General features: G+C 42.8%; 1 protein-coding gene across 5 annotated transcripts in view; it reads left to right on the top strand.

Moving 5' to 3' along the window:
- The window catches only part of COL19A1 (collagen type XIX alpha 1 chain), a 1,176,857-nt gene that overhangs the window by 791,523 nt on the left and 367,913 nt on the right, over positions 1–17,421 (top strand). For 3 of the 5 annotated variants that reach the window (XM_029595657.1, XM_029595656.1, XM_029595661.1), the window contains exons 20-21: positions 9,895–9,957; positions 14,460–14,501. In XM_029595657.1, coding sequence (XP_029451517.1) covers positions 9,895–9,957; positions 14,460–14,501 — 105 coding nt within the window. The remainder of the gene's footprint in view (positions 1–9,894; positions 9,958–14,459; positions 14,502–17,421) is intronic. The other 2 variants (XM_029595659.1, XM_029595658.1) reach the window with 1 other exon arrangement.

Here is a 17,421-nt window from a genome sequence, read left to right as displayed (position 1 = left end):
TAGAAAAGGGAGGATCACGAAACACATCTGCGATCTGGAGCCTCTTTAAAGTGACGGATGACCCGGGTTTTGCTCGGTGTAATTACTGTGACAGGTAGCAGAGGCAAGCAAATGGGACATCTATCTAACAGGCCGATACAGTAAGGACACGTTAGAAAGAGTGCAGCAGTGCCGGGCTCAACCCTCATTTGCCGCATGCACAGTTCTGATCACATACCGCTCGATACTCTATTTAAATTGCTTGCAAATGCAAGTCGCGTCCAACCCGCATCCAAAGCGCGTCCATGAAGCGCAATCCATTTTACTGTATAGGCGCTTTATACAGCGCCTATACAGTATCCTGGCTGTGCTGGTACCTGTCATTAAAAATGTCATTTCAAATGACATTTGAAATGACAGGTACCAGGAAGTGGATCCCAACTTTAACCAAAAGAAAACCTAAAAACCTAAAATCCCCTCCTCCCAAAGCGACTCGACATGTAAAGTATTGTGAATAAGTGTAGCCAAAGTTAACTTACTTTTTCTTTCTTTCAGCCCTTTCAGCCCTCTTTGCCCTCCTCCGGAGGCGTGCCGCGGCTCCCCTGCCTCCCGGGGGCAGCCGGCGGCAAAAGCGGCTTCCAGCGGCCCTCGCCGGCGAAGATGCACGCCCGTAGTGCACGGGCGCTCAAGCCAGCGAAAGCACATGAACGGGCATGCGTAACGTACGCCGTGATGTCGCGCACGCCCGTTCATATGCTTTTGCTGACTTGGGGGTCCGTCAATTTGGGTGCTCAAGCCACCGAAGCGCATGATGTCACGGAGTACGTTCATACGCTTCGCTGGCTTGTGCACCCAAAATGACGGGCGCTCAAGCCAGCGAAAGCACATGAACGCGCATGCATGACATCACGGCATACGTCACGCACGCCTGTTCATGTGCTTTCGCTGGCTTGAGCGCCTGTGCACTACGGGCATGCGTTCGTCCGTCTTCGCCGGCGGGGGCCACTGGAAGCCGCTTTCACTGCCGGCTGCCCCCGGGAGACAGGGGAGCCGTGGAACCTCCGGAGGAGGGCAGAGAGGGCTGAAAGAAAGAAAAAGTAAGTTAACTTTGGTTACACTTATTCACAATACTTTACATGTCGAGTCGTTTCGGGAGGAGGGGATTTTAGGTTTTTAGGTTTTCTTTTGGTTAAAGTTGCTTTGGGAGGAGGGGAGAGAGGACTGGGGCTGCCCCGGAGACCGGCACTCATGGACGCGGCCAGGGCAGGTGAACGGGGGCTGGGGGAAAGTTTGCCGTCTACCCTTACCCCTGCCTCTAACGCAGGGGTAGGGTAGGCGGTAAATTAGCAGGTTAAACGTGTGGCTAAACTGCAGGTTAAAAAGGTGATAGTTGGGGCGCACGTTACTGAATGGGGGCAGAATAGCTAATCCGATCATTTACATCTCATATACATGCCGCGGGCGGAAAGGGTTACCCGTTGATTTAAAGAAGCGGTAAGGATGGGTTTAAAGGGATAGTGAATCGCGGGTTGGACTAACGCGGCCAAATTGTGAGTAGAAAGCGGGTTAGAAGCAGGGTAACCGTGGCTGCACTTTACTGTATCAGCCTGTAATTTTGGCAGAACGCATCATATGAAGAGGCAACACCCAACAAGAGTACTACCATTTGGGGATGATGGCAGTACCAGTCAGGGGACCCCTTCCAAGCAGTGTAAAGTGGTTCAAAAGCAGCAGAGTCAGCCCACGCCCTCATCCACTTCTAGCAGTCAGGTGGCAGGCCAGCAACCCCCTGACATGTGGCAGAAGAGACAACCCACCATGGAGGAAATGGGGTGGAGTGCGGTAACGCTATCCCTGGGTAAGAGGCAGGCAGCCTCAAAAGTTATAACCAGGAGCACTGGGGAAATGATTGCCCTTGATGACCAGCCCTTGCAGTTAGTGGAGAATGTGGGTTTCAAGAGTTTTCTGACGGTCATAGTTCCAAATTACAAAGTCCCCTCCAGAACCACATTTAGCAGAAAGTTCATCCCCAGCCTGTACAAGCAGTGTCGCAGTCACATGCAAGTGCTGCTAGCTAAGGCAGAGGGGAGAGTGCATTTCACCTGCGATATCTGGACTGCCATGAATGCTGCACACTCTTACCTCTCCCTGACAGCAAACTGGTGGGACCTGGCTGAGGCAGGGGCAGCCAGCAGCTCTATTACTGAACAAGTATCAGGGTGGAGGTGCGCTTTACTGCACACCCACCTGACGAACCAGGCCCATACCGGAGCCAATATTCTAGCATGCATCAGACAGATGCTGGAGGGCTGGCAACTACACCAGCGAGACAGGAATCCTCAGGCAGGGTTCTTTGTCACAGACAATGGTGCAAACATGGTTAAGGCAATAAACGATGGGCACTTTAAGAACATCTGATATTTTGCACACACTCTGCACCTGGTAGTGAAGTCAGCTCTAGGGTTGGATTCCAATGACAAAGAGAATGAATACCTCCATAGAATAATACAGACGTGAAGGAACATAGCAGTGCACTTCCACTGAAGTGTGAAGGCGGGCAGGTTCTCCGACAAAAGCAGACTGATATGTAGATGCCTCACAAGCGCCTCATTCAAGACATTGCCACCTGATGGAATTCCACCTTTATGATGCTCAAGAGGTTAGTGGAGCTGCAGACAGCCCTTCATGAACTTTCTAGTACAATGGACATAGGTGTGCAGAATCCCCTAATGCACCATGATTGGTTAGTCATGAGTCAGCTGGTAAAAATCCTGCAGCCCTTCAAGGATGTCATGGAGGAGCTGAGTTCCAGAAGTGCCACCTTGGCTGACATCATCCATATAGTTAATTTCCTGGATGAACATTTGGAGGCCTTTGAACAGGAAGAGGGAATGACAGTTGAGGTACTACATTGTCTGGAAGTTTTGCAGCAGCAGGTGGAAGAGAGATTAAGGCCTTTAACAGAACAGAACACATACATGCTCGCCACAGTCTGTGATTCCCATGTGAAAGGGAAACTCGCCCTACAGTATGATTGTCTTTTATTGGTGAAGGACCTGCTGTTAGCAAAAGTCAGTGAACAGGAACGCCATAGGCAGAGACATATTAGGTGTGAAGCAGAGGTGGAAACAGCGGGCACTTCAGAGAGTTGTGCTAGCCCAAGCAGGAGCAGCACTCTGTCAGCTACAGATAGTACCTCCTCTTCCACTTCAGAACGCCAAAGGCATGTTGCCCATAAAGATTCATCTGTTGTGCGACGGGCAAGAGAGAAAGCAGCTGGCATGAGTGACTCTCATCCCACCCAAGCAAAGGAGACACCAGCACAGTTGTCAGTGACACGGTATCTCTCAGAGCCGACAGAGAACATGCAGACAGATCCGCTGGCATATTGGGCATACAAGTCCACTGTCTGGCCACACCTAGCCAAAGTGGCTCAGCGATATCTGTCATGTCCACCAACCAGTGTGCCCAGTGAACATGTTTCAATGACAGGGGATATCATGAGCCCTCACTTCTCAAGGCTGGCACCAGAGTTGATGGAAATGCTAGTGTTTTTGAAAGTAAACCTGCCTTTGCTTGGGTTTCCAAATTTTCCCTGTGAATGGCAAGATGAATAAAAGCAATTGAAAGCCTTGCAGCAGCTCCAACTGCTCCTATGCTCCAGATAATATAAGTACTGCAGCACATGTACCTGACCTGCAACGCTGTGCCTGACCATCCACTGTCCAGGCCGTACGTCCCTAAAAGGGCCTGACCTGAAACGCTGTGCCTGACCATCCACTGTCCAGGCCATACGTCCCTACTAGGGCCTGACCTCTAACGCTGTGCCTGACCATCCACATTTGGAATGTAAGAACATAAAAAGCTGACTTAAGTTGTTTGGACCTTGCATATTTCATATGCTCAATATTTTTCATGACCTTGCCAACAGTAATGTTTCAAGTACTATTGAAAACTGGTGGTAGTTGCACTCTAGTTCCCATTGTTTACAGAGGCACGGTGTAAACCACAAAGTCAACATAGGTTGATATTGTAGATTTTGACTTGAGTAGCGGTTTTCTTATTTCAGAGAGCTTTTCATGTTCCTTTGTCATCAGCTGAAGTGCATAAGTACAGTTAATAGCTTCTGGGTATTCAAAAATAATCTCCAGCTCAGTTCTTGCTTCACAAATGGCAGTCTTCACTGCTCTAAAAGCATCCTCTGTTGAATTACCTTTCAGAAATGAAAATGATGCCATTTTCTTCTGGCAGTGAACCAGTTCAGGAAGAAGTGACAGGTCAAACCACAACATACCTGCACAAAGGAAATCCTCTATTGCTGTGCCTGTCCATCCAGGCCTTATGTCCATAGGTGGGCTTGACCTCTGTCCTCGACTGTGTGCCTGTTCGTCCAGGCCTTATGTCCCTAGGTGGGATTCATCTCTGTCCTCGACTGCTGTGCCTGTTTGTCCAGGCCTTATGTCCCTGGTGGGATTCACCTCTGTCCTCGAATGCTGTGCCTGTCTGTCCAGGCCTTATGTCCCTAAAAGGGTTTGACTTAGATTGTAAGCCCTCTGGGGATAGGGAAATACCTACAGTACTGAGTGTAATCCACTATGAAGTGCTGGAAAAGCGTGAAAAGTGGAATATAAATAAATTTAAAAAAAGAAATTGCTGTGCCTGTCCATCCAGGCATTATGTCCCTACAAGGGTTTGACCTCGATTGCTGTGCCTATTCGTCCAGGCCTTATGTCCCTACAAGGGTTTGACCTCAATTGCTGTGCCTGGGCCCCGACTAATACGTATCCTGAATTCAACAAATACTTTCTGGCTGCACATCCCTAACTCTTAATACTATTAGATAACTCAAGTGCATTTGATCTATTAGATTACAAATTATTGTTACAACGATGTGAGTTTTTGGGATTGAGAAACTTGGTGATTAAATGGTTAGAAAGTTTTTTGCAAGGGAGAAAACAGATGGTGGTGTTTCAGGGAATAGCTGCTAGTATGAAAGAGGTATGATTTGGAGTCCCTCGGGATTCCTCCCTTTATTCACTGCTGTTTAACATCTTCATATGACAGTTAGGGAGTACTGTGTGTGAAGCAGGCTTTAACACATATATTTATTCTGATGACATTCAGATACTGGGTCTTTGGGCCCAGATCAGGAGGAAGCCTCTTCACGTATAAATCGGTGCCTGCAAAAGGTAGCCAAATGGTTAGCTGTTAGCAACCTAGTTTTGAAGACCACCAAGATGAGGTCTTAAGGTTGGGGACTGGAATGATTGTAAAGAGCCTCATACTATATGATGTTGAACTGGAATCAAAAGAAAAGGTGAAGTCTTTGGGTGTTGTGCTGGACTCACATCTGAGATTAGAAAGTCACATCTCTCAAATGGCACATAACATTTATTTGAAGGAGAACTTGGTGCAACAACTTTGATCCTAATTGGATTTAATGATGCTTTAAAAAACTGGCTTATTCCCTTGTTCTTTCCTATATAAACTTTTGTAATGCCTTGTTTCTTGGCCTCCCATCAAAGCTGATGCAAAAGTTTCAAGTAATTCAGAATACCATAGCTAGCATCATTACAGGTAGTTCTAGAAAAATGTCTGCTGCTCCTTTACTGTTGGGCCAACATTGGCTCCCAGTGAAGGAATGCTGTAAGTTTAAAATGTTATTGATGGCTTTCAAGATGTTACATGGTCAATGACCTCCACATTTGAGAGGTAAATTAGTATGGCATGAAACAAGTAGGAATTTGAGGTCGATAAGAACATAAGAACATAAGAAATTGCCATGCTGGGTCAGACCAAGGGTCCATCAAGCCCAGCATCCTGTTTCCAACAAAGGCCAAACCAGGCCACAAGAACCTGGCAGTTACCCAAACACTAAGAGGATCCCATGCTACTGATGCAATTAATAGCAGTTGTTATTCCCTAAGTAAACTTGATTAATAGCCGTTAATGGACATTAATAAACTCCCTGAGGTAAAATGATTTTGGAAGCAACAGTTAGCAAATAGATCATTCTCATTCACTGTCCCAAGTATGTGGAACAGTCTCCCACAGGATCTTAGGGAAGGAAAGGAAATGTTAAGGTTTGGAAAGAAGTTAAGAACATGGCTTATGTCAATGACTTGTGAGTAATTAATAAGAATTATTTTTGGCAATATTGGTCTGTTGAGATTTGTTTTATTGTGTACATTGTTATGTTATGTTATGTTATAAATCGATTTGAGAAATGTAATCAGTAAAGTGATTATGAAGTATTTTTAAATAAATGAATATGTTTATTTTCAAATTCTTTGTGTTATTTGAAACAGTTCATTGCCCATACTGGAGATAATTATCAATATGTCAATCAATCATTTTGGAATTGAACAATGATTGAGAATGGTTAAAAACACAGTGTTGATACCTAATTTCCAGAAAATGAGTATGGATAGTCATTCAAATGCACAGCAATTTCTTTAGAGTGAACTGCAGCAAAAATATGCAAATCCAATACCCCATGTTGATGAGGCAGTTCCAGTGCATTCATTTAGTATGTAGGATGTCATTTTGTTTACCAACAGCACTAGTAAACAAATGCTGACATGTGCAGGGTGCCACAATCTGACCCTAATGTTTATAGAAACAGTTATTAAAAAAAAAAAAAAAAAAAAAAAAAAAGGCAAAGGCTAAAGGAAAACAATATCTAATGATATGGGTGCAACACATAGCCCTAAGTTAACAAGATTTCTCTTGTGGAGATTTAATGAACTTTCTATTTAATTCAATTTGTTTTTGAAAGGAAAGAAAAATGGACAAAATTTCATTTTTTTTTGTAAATAATGTTTTAAATTGTCACTGCCACCAGTGCCAAAAAAAAAAAAATTATTCCCTCCTCCCAGGACCCCTAATGTTCTTACCATATTTTTATGTTTTTTTGGGACAAGAAAAATCCACAGTCGCTCCTGCAGCACTGGAGGTGCACTTAGAAATGGCAATGGCAGACCAAGTCCAGGGGCCATAGTTAATTTTTTTCCATTCATAATGGTGCCTGCCTGGGTCTGGGGCTGGCCATTTTAAACCAAAATCAGTGGTTGTCAACCCAGTTCTCAGGGCACACTTAACTGTTCAGGTTTTCAGGCTATCTGCAATGAATATGCACGAGATAGAATTTCATGCACTGCCTTCATTGTATGCAAACCTATCTCAATCATACTCATTGTAGAGATGTGCAAAGCTCGAAAACCGAATTTTCCTGAAATTTTGGGAAAATTTCGGGAAAATGTGGTTCAGTTTTTGGGTTCCTAAACGATTGCTCATCCCTAATTCATTGTGGATAGCCTGAAAACTTGACTGGCTAGGTGTGGCCTTAAGGAATAAATAAACAATGGTGCCAGCCTCAGTCTGCCGGTGCCATTTCTAAGCATACATCCGACAGGGCAGAAGTGACCAAGGATCATTCCTCCTTCTGTGAAAAAAAAAAAGAAAATATGGTAAGAGGATTCAGAGAAAGTGGAGTGATTGGAGGGAGAGCCTAGGCAGGTTCATTTTTACTTTCTCCCATAAGGTCAACATTTTTTTATTTTGATTTTCCTTTAGATTTTTTTTTTGTTTGTGGCGTTTTGGGGGTTTTTTCATTTTAAATAGATGAAAAGAAACCAACAAGAAAAAAAATGGAGAAAAACATAACAAAAAAAATGGAGAGAAAACATCTATGCATGCCCCCTTCAAGGAACAAATAATCTTGGCAGCCTAGAGACTCAGCAGCTCTGTCTTTTATCCAGCTGAATATAAAAGGCTGAACTTGGTTTTCCATTGTATCACAGTGTTCACATTGCTCCCACCAAAAGCAGCAATACCCTTTGTGGAGAAAGAAGAAAATAGAAAGGCATTTAAAAAATGGGCTGTTATGTGTATATGAAGGATGTATTTTCAGTGTCACAATCCTGAAACCGCAATTGCATTTCACCTAGAAGAAGGCAGGTGATTTTTTTTTTTAGTACCCCTTTGGAAATGGAATAAGAGTCGGGACAGCTAGAATATAATAGTGTATTTTAATTCTACCAACCAATAAGTTATCATGACTTCAGATCATTCAAGTGAAGCTGTAAAAATCCTCAGAGCAGCCTTCAAGATAGAAGCAAAAAAATATTTCATAGGAATGCATTTGTTTAAAAAAAAAGTTCTCCTTTTGTCAAACAATCCTGAATCCAAGTCAGTAAGGTTAAATTTAATAACTAGAGCTGAGCACTAATTAATATTCCAGATATGCTGTTAATGAAGAAAATGTCACTTTCATTTTCAAGGCGTGTGACCTAATGTCACAGCGCTGTCAGACTACTAAAATATTAAAGGCAACAATGATAAGATTGTAAATGATTTTCAGCTTGTACCTGTTGTGACTAAAGAGAGCTGTGAAGCAAAGGTCAGGATTTGTCATTTAATGAGGCTGGATATAGAATTTTCAGATTGATATTTCATTTCCTAGTACCAGGCCCCTAATGTTTTCTAATGTTTCAGTTACAGAAACTGATCTGAGCTAAATGAATCGCTGAATATTGAATATTGCCAACGGGGGGGGGGGGGCACATCACTTTTTTTCAACATTTCAATATTCCAAGGCCCTTGTTTGTGCTCTAAATGTCCTAGCCCCATATAATAGGATCCAGTGTCTGTCATGCTACCCTGAAAGGAGTCCAACAGTAATACAGTAGAGTCTCTCACCGACCAATCAGCTTTGGAACCGGCTGCCACACAATCAGGCAACCATACTGCCAGTCAGCCCCAGTTTTGTCTCTCAGTTGCTGACAGGAGCTTTCCCCCAGCCCTCAGCACATAAATACACTCACTCCTGCTGAGATAAGGGACTGACCTGCTGAGGGAATGGATTAAGACTTGGGAGTGGGAGAGCGACAGAATGAAATCAGAAGGGGCAATGACTGAGGCAGAGGGAATTTGCGGGGAGTACTGGAGAAGGATGATTAAGGCGTGTTGAGGCGGCACTGAGAAGAGTGGAAAAAGGACAAAGAATTGGGAAAAGGGGGGAAATAAAATACTGGGGATTATAGAGAGAGACTCACAAACCATGCCTTCGGAAATTTTGGGAACTCCACGGAGTAATTATTCCAGTCTTGAGAGGAAATGGACTGAGTGTGTACTACAATGTGAAAGTTTCAAACTTTCAGATCTTGCCATTTATAACAGGCATTCTTCTAGTTTTCTAATAAATATCAGATGTTTGCTTTCATAGAAAAGTTCTCATGCTGATTGTAACTTTTTACATTGTTAATTTAGTAAACATCTATGCATCCAGTATTTATTCATTCAAAAAAGACTGACTCAACTACTTAAATTAATTGATTTAGCCTTTGCTGATTTATGAAGTTCCCCTGCTTCCCTTCAGGATCCCCAGAATTATGAGCGACCCAGCCTAGGATGAAATGAACGATATTGAGATAATGCGAAAGGGATATAACCTGTGAACTTTCAAGTCTATAATTTCAATTGTAGTATTTTTCATATGAAAGTGTTAAATCATTATAGGCTTGATTCAAGAAGCTTTTTATTCCCCATAGACCGAGAAGAGGAGAAATCAGTGAATCAGGTCCTACAAATCTTAAATCAAAACTTGGCATACAGATAAATTTCATGCCATGCAAGAGAAGTATCTTTATAAGTTTTGTCAACATCCCTCTTTTACTTCCTAGTTTTAAAAGGCAATTACTACTACACTATTATCTTTCATACAAAAATGTTCTCATTTGAAAGAAAACTGCAAAAGAGATTTCCCGAAAAGTTAATGAAAATTATGTACCATGGCATTATATTGGTTAATGTATAGCACTGCTTTGGATTGCCTTTTGTTTGCTGTGATACACAGTTCTGCAAATCTCTAATTATTACATTTTCAGCACTGTATTTATTTTTTATTTTGCACAGGGGGAAACAGGACACACAGGATTCCCTGGACTTGCTGGCCTAAAGGGACAAAAAGGAGAAACAGTAATGGACTATTTCTCATTTACATGTCCTGCTTCAAAAGAAAATTATTATTATTTTAAAATGCCTTGAGCCAAGGAATTGGTTAACTAACATTCCCATCATTAGCATGTGAATGAGACATGAGTGGAAAGTAGACAAGAAGAGAAGGTAATGGGAAAAGGTGTAAAGTGTAAAAAGAGACTGAAGATATAAAGCAAAACAGAATAAAGCATACACTAATTAATATACAATAAGGGGTAGATTTTTAAAGAAGCGTGCGCGAGGTACATTTGTGTGCGCTACCCAGCGAGCACAAATGTACACCCGATTTTATAACATGCATGCGCTACCGTGCATGTTATAAAATCCGGGGTTGGCGCGTGCAAGGGGGTGCACACTTGTGCACCTTGCGCGCGCCGAGCCCTAGGGGAGCCCCAATGGCTTTCCCCATTCCCTCCAAGGCCGCTTTGAGTGGGGTGGAACAGGTAAACATGGAATGGTTATTTACACTTTGTGATGATTCTCGCTGCTGGCAATAGCCCCCTCCCCCCCGCCCCCACCACCACCACCACCACCAGCAGAGATCTTCGCGAAGCCATCCTTTCTTTGCTCTAGCCATCCCCTTGATGGTCCCATGACTCAGAAGGCCAGCCCTATTTAGCCCTGATTCTTCCGCACCAGATATCATCGTCCCTACAATTTAAGACACTCTAGTCAGAAGCCATCCATACCCCTCAGTCTCTCCTACTTGGAGTGTGGATTGGAAGCCTGAAGAGTATTTAGCCCAGCCATTTTAAGATACCAAGGGATTCAGTTAGAGAGATGTCAGAGAGCAAGATGTATTTTTTCCTCACTCTGGAGAGGCCTACTAGTCTCACCCAAAGGAATTTCTTTTAGAACTGACACCTCCCAGTCACTCCCTTACCTGAGGGGCCTTCTCCTATTTTACAGAGAGATAGATTCTGGCTTGAGTACCAGCAGAAATATCCGGAAAAATTTGAATTTTCTGGCCACAGAGCAAACTGTTTAAAGGAAAAATATTTGCGGAATACAATTTCCTTATCTCTTTCTAAGCAAAAAGACACCAACAGAGTAGGTCTCACAGCAATATCATCCAAAGAGGATTCAAGAAAAGTAAATATACTAGCTTCATTGCCAGATAACTGATCTAAAGCCTCTTCGACCACATTAACATTCATTTTACTTCTTAGAAGGTAATATGTGTTAGATACCAAGGAAATGTTATCATTTGTATGTCCCAGAACCTCACACAAATATTTTTCAAGCATTTCATAAGGTGAAAGTAATTAAGTCATTAGATTTCTCTCATGGTCTATATTTTCAATCTTCTCCAAACAAATTCACATTGCTAATTTTTTTTTTTAGGGAGGCCCGCGCCGCTAAAAAAAAAAAACCCACCCGTCCCTTTAAATCGACCCCACCCTCCAGACCCCCCCAAAACCTTTTAAAATTACCTGGTGGTCCAGGGGGGCCTCGGGGAGAGATCCAGGGGGGCCTCGGGGAGAGGAGAGATCCAGGGGGGCCTCGGGGAGAGATTTCCCGTTCCCAGGCATCAGCTGTTCTAAAAAAAAAATGGCGCCGATGCCCCTTTGCCCTTACCATGTGACAGGGTATCCGTGCCATTGGCCGGCCCCTGTCACATGGTAGGAGCACTGGATGGCCGGCGCCATCTTTAAAGATGGCGCCGGCCATCTTTACTCATCAGCCCCTATTATACTATTATACTAATTATACTATATTATACTATTATACTAATAGGGGCTGATGAGTAAAGGTGGCCGGCGCCATCTTTAAAGATGGCGCCGGCCATCCAGTGCTCCTACCATGTGACAGGGGCCGGCCAATGGCACGGATACCCTGTCACATGGTAAGGGCAAAGGGGCATCGGCGCCATTTTTTTTTTAGAACAGCTGATGCCTGGGAACGGGAAATCTCTCCCCGAGGCCCCCCTGGATCTCTCCTCTCCCCGAGGCCCCCCTGGATCTCTCCCCGAGGCCCCCCTGGACCACCAGGTAATTTTAAAAGGTTTGGGGGGGTCTGGAGGGTGGGGTCGATTTAAAGGGTTGGGTGGGTTTTTTTTTTTAGCGGTGCAGGCCTCCCTAAAAAAAAAGGGTCCGGAGGGTGGGAGAGGCTAAGGGGGGTCAATTTAAGGGGTCGGGTGGGTTGTTTTTTTTATCACCCATCGGCGCCATTTTAATTAGTGGCAGCCAAAATGGCGCCGATGGCCCGAGAGCGGGAGATCGCGCCGGGTCCCCCCCCCCCCCCCCCACTGGACCACCAGGTAATTTAACATTTTGCGGGGGTTCGGGAGGGTGGGGGAGGGTAAGGAATTGGTTTTAAAGGGTCGGTGTGGGTTTAGGGGTTGTTTTGGTGTGCCGGTTTTCCCGCCCTCCCCCAAATAATTCCCGTGCCCTATTTAACGATACAATACAAATGCCCCTGACGATAAATCAGGGGCATTTGTATTGTATCGTGCACTCTAATGATTTAGGACGATTTTAAAATTATCTGACGATAATTTTAATCGTTCAAAAATGATTCACATCCCTAAAGACAGGTCTCAAAGCTTGTTCAGCAAATACTTAACTTCAGATAAGTCTTTCTCAACTACACCCAGCCTCAGATCATATTCTTGATATTTTAAATGAGAGACCTCAGACATTTTACCCATTTAACTGAAACAAGGATTTCTCAATTCTCGATATCACCCTCCAAATGTCTAATAAAGAAATGTTACTGGGAGCCAAAGATTCCAGCAGTAACTCATCCCCAGAAGTATTAACCCCTCTCACCTCATTTACCAATTCTTGAGATAAATTAGCATATACTTGCGATCTTATGGCAGGACACTCCATAATCTCCAAAGAAGCCTCAATAGAAAACATCTTGGGAGTAGAAGAGTTTACTGGACTCCCACCTTCAAGTTCAGGGAGTGCCTATCACAGCTCCTAGAATCTAAGACTGCAAAGTTGGAGAATTAAAACTGGGGCTAAAGGGAGGTTCCAGATACAAACAAACCCTCCCCTATGGTGCCCTGAGGTGTTGGGACAGATGAGTGGATCACATGACGATCCATAGGACCCAATGTCAATGACATCAAAGCTGGAGTTTTCCCCTTTCGTTTTCTCCCCATGAAATGATGCTGGCAATATATAAGCACATTGACTGGCATATATGTTATATATATTTAAACCCCTGCTTCTTTTCTCTGATCCAAGTTATATTACTCCCTTGTTTTATTGTAACTGCATTCCTTAGCCTTCTCTTGTTTAACGTTTTTTACTACTATTACTATTATTTTATTATTATTATTACTTAGATCAATGTTATTTATTGCCTTTTGTTCCCTATCTACTTGTTAATTGTAAACCGACATGATGCGATTTTTATCGCGAATGCCGGTATAGAAAAACTTAAATAAATAAAAAATATATATATATAAAGGGAGGAAAACAACCTCTCTAAGATGCACGTCCCATAGGTGCGTGGCTTCGGCCGCCAGCAGCAGCGCACCACATGCACACCACAATTCAGTTCTCACATGGCCTCCTTGAATGATGCCACAGGCCCAGTAGAGGAGGGGGAAGGATCTCAATCATCAGTGTCTCTCCAGTATAAGGCAAAGTTTATAAGAGCCAGCTTTAAATACAGCAGAAATCTATGATAACAATGATAATTCTCTGTTTAAGATGACTCTTAAACTTTCTGCTTGAGCCAGGAGTGGAATCTGAACTGTTTCAAAATTTAAAAAAGCAAAAGTTTCAGGAACAGTTATGTTGATCCTACCAGATTTCCCCATCACCATTATCTCTGTTTTGCTAACATTAAGGACTAGTCTATTATGTCCCAGCCATTGCTTAATGGTGGAAAGGCAAATTGAGACAAGTTTAAACGTGAGCTGCCAAGATTTATTTATTTATTTATTTAACAGTTTTATATACCGACCTTCATAGTAAATAACCATATCGGATCGGTTTACAATTAACAAGAATAAAAACTGGGGTAACTATTCAAGATAACAAAATATAACAAAAAAAATAACAAAATGGAAATATCTCATGCATATTCAGTGTGGATATCCTGAAAGCCAGACCTGTGTGTGGCTCTTGAAGACCAGATGAGCCACCCTGTGCTACATTATATGAAGGCTGATGTCAGAAATATAAAAGTACTATTCATATAGAGCAGCCTTCAGCAAAGGAACAGACATATTGGACCAAATGTTAGCATTACTGCTGATCAAAATCCCTATTCCAGGTAGTATAATACCCATTCCATTATTTTCTTTATTTATACTGTACTTGTGATCTGAGAAGAAAAATATTAACATGCTGCAATTGTTAGTGAAATTGCTGATTTAAAAATGCCTGTCATCAGTCCTGCAAAATCTCAAGAAGAGCTTTTAAGGAACTGAACATGGAGAGACCTGCAAACTATTTCCATTTCCAGGTATGAGGATATCTTATGGCTTATTTTTCTCTTCTTTTCTTTTTTTTTTTAAGGGAGAAGTTGGTCCAAGAGGGCTACCTGGCCTACTAGGATTGGTAAGCATACAAAATTGCTTTAATTTTTAGCATGTTGCAAGCAAATGCCATAAAAAATAAAGTTGTTCACTATACTGTGCTGCTTCTGCATGCCAACTCTCTACCTTTAAAGCAACTGAATGAATCCTTGTCTTTCTAATAGGACTGCCTGTCTGAAAATTTGCTCTGAAAATTAGGGAAAAGATGTTTCTGCAAACTTGATTAATCTGACAAGTGTGAGTGGGTATACTGAGATGGAGGGGAGGGTTGGGAATTTACCAGTTGTTAAAATAAGACAATAAGACAGGAATGAAAAAGAGCAGAGGAATCAGAGGTAAATGTACTGTGTGCCACTACTAGGGGTGTGCATTTGTTTGCAACGTATTAGCAATCCGCAACGTATATGCCATATTCGTTGTATTCGTGGGGGTCACGAAACATTTGGCGAACCCCCACGAATACAACATATCACTAACAAATAAACCCCCACCCTCCTGACCCCCCAAGACTTGCAAACGTCCCTGGTGGTCCAGCATGGGTCCTGGAGTGATCTCCTGCACTTGGACTGTCGGCTGCTGGTATTCAAAATGGCGCCGATAGCCTTTGCCCTTACTATGTCACAGGGGCTACCGGTGCCATTGGTCGGCCCCTGTCACATGGTAGGAGCACAAGATGGCACCAGCCATCCATTGCTCCTACCATGTGACAGGGGCCGACCAATGGCACCGGTAGCCCCTGTGACATAGTAAGGGCAAAGGCTATCGGCGCCATTTTGAATACTGGCAGCCCAATTGCAGGAGATTGCTCCAGGACCCCCACTGGACCACCAGGGACTTTTCTTGGGGAGGTCAGGAGGGTTTTAGTAAATTAAATTTAAAGGGTTGGGATGGGGCTTTGGGGGGAAACAAATACATATGTAACTAATGAATGGATCAGAGATCCCCGAGAACAGATGCAACGGATTTGGATCCCAACGAATACGAATACCGAATGGGACGAATCCATCCCTGCTGCACATCCCTAGCCACTACTAGCTTCACAGGCTGGCCTAGGAGAAACAAAAGTAACTAAGCTATTTCCCAGCTGTTAGGGATTTCCAATCACAAGAAAACCAATCTGCTAAACTGAGTAAGGAAAGCAATTTAGCACTACAATAGCATGACACTAAGCCATTTTAAAGATCAGCGATAATTTGATCTGACCCAGCATTTTGATAGAGTTGGTTGAAAGCAAATCTTCAAACCTAGCTAATGGGAAAGCAGGATGGTTTGATTTTCCTGCTTCTTGATAAATGTGTTAAAGCAGGGTTTTAGATTATTTATTAATAGACCATATTTTTCTCAGCAAAATTGTTCAACTTATACAGTCGGAAGGTCAATTTTAGCAGTATATCAATAAATATCATTGACATTTATTTAATGATTGACATTAATCTAAATATTTTACTGTGGAGGTGATAATATTTCAAAACATATCTTTTTCCAATCTGGACATTCATGTACTGAGAGATAATATGTTTCCCAGTTTAAGGAGTGTCAAAAGACTCATATGCATGACAGATTAGAGTGATTAATCATTCAATCACATCCATATCTCCAAAGAAATGCAGAAAAGGCACTTATTTTCTTTCTGAATATATATTTTCTCTGTTTTTAAAGAGAATCTATTTGGATGAGCAGGCAAAAAACTTTAAGGTGAATTTTAAAAGAGTTGCACTTAAAAATGAGCACATGCATATTTGCATAACTGCTATTTTTGAAATCTGAAGCATACATGCACAAGTAATGGTGCATGAATACATTTGCTCGTATAGAAAAGGGATGGGCTAGGGGCGGGCCAACGTTATTCCAGAGTGGGGCCAACATGTATACATATAAGGTGCTATTTTAAAATCTGCAAATGCGACCCATGTACGGCTGTTACCTGCGCATATTTGCCCCTGATAATTATCTGAATATAATTCTGTAAGTCAGAATATAATTATTTCTAGCCAAATGCTGACTGGTTGAGGGGTCTGGATAAACTGGGGGGAGTAGAGGCTGAAGAACCAGGGGGGTCTTGATGGCCTAGAGATAGACTGGGCAAACTGGTGAGCTAATTGGTTTAACTGGTAATTTCCTTCATGTACTCATGTTATAAAACTTGATAACTTATACATGTAAAAGCCAAGAGCTAAGGTAAATACACGAGTTAAATTTCCTCATGTAAATAATTAAAATTAAGAGCACATATAATCACGCATAGCAGATGTCTGCACTTATCAGATAATTTTTTACTTATCCAGCTAAGAGGTGGCAAAGCTGCCACTTAGCCAGATAGGTCTAAAGGCGCTACATAGCTAGATAAGTAAAATAGCCGGATACATCTTCAAAACACTAGTTATCCATCTATGGGCCTTATTTTCCAAAATGGGGGCGGAGTCGGCCCCGGAAGAGGAGGAGTCGGGGCGTCACCGGGGCCGACTCCGCAACGACGGCGTGCACAGCGAAAAGGTAGTGCCTTTTTGCTGCCTATTTCGCTCCCAATAGCTACACCTCCTATGGAGGCGCTATTGGGTGCGAAACCGGCAGCGATCGCACCGGCAGGCCTGCGAAACTTTAGAAAATGAGGCCCTATCTTACTTATCCACCTGTATAGTGCTTTTCTTTTACTTATTTGGCTATCTTACTAGCTGGATAAGTCTTAAAAAGCTCTGCTTAGCCAGAAGTCACCACAGCGCTATTTAGCTGGATATTTGCTGCCACATAGTCAGATAAGTCAAAATTTATGGGATTATGTTTAAAATGCATGCTATGTATTTTTTCATACATGAAAATGTTGGACAGATTTACATGTATTTTATAATGTGTGCATGCAAACGCACATCTGTATAGCTATGTATATGAGCGCACTCACGCATGTTTTAGAGTTATCCTCCCAGTGTCCTAGAATAATGGGCAAA

Source organism: Rhinatrema bivittatum, chromosome 3, assembly GCF_901001135.1.
Source record: "Rhinatrema bivittatum chromosome 3, aRhiBiv1.1, whole genome shotgun sequence".
Taxonomy (NCBI): Eukaryota; Metazoa; Chordata; class Amphibia; order Gymnophiona; family Rhinatrematidae; genus Rhinatrema; species Rhinatrema bivittatum.
Note: the sequence above shows the minus strand (reverse complement) of the source record. Positions and strands in the feature narration are given on the sequence as shown.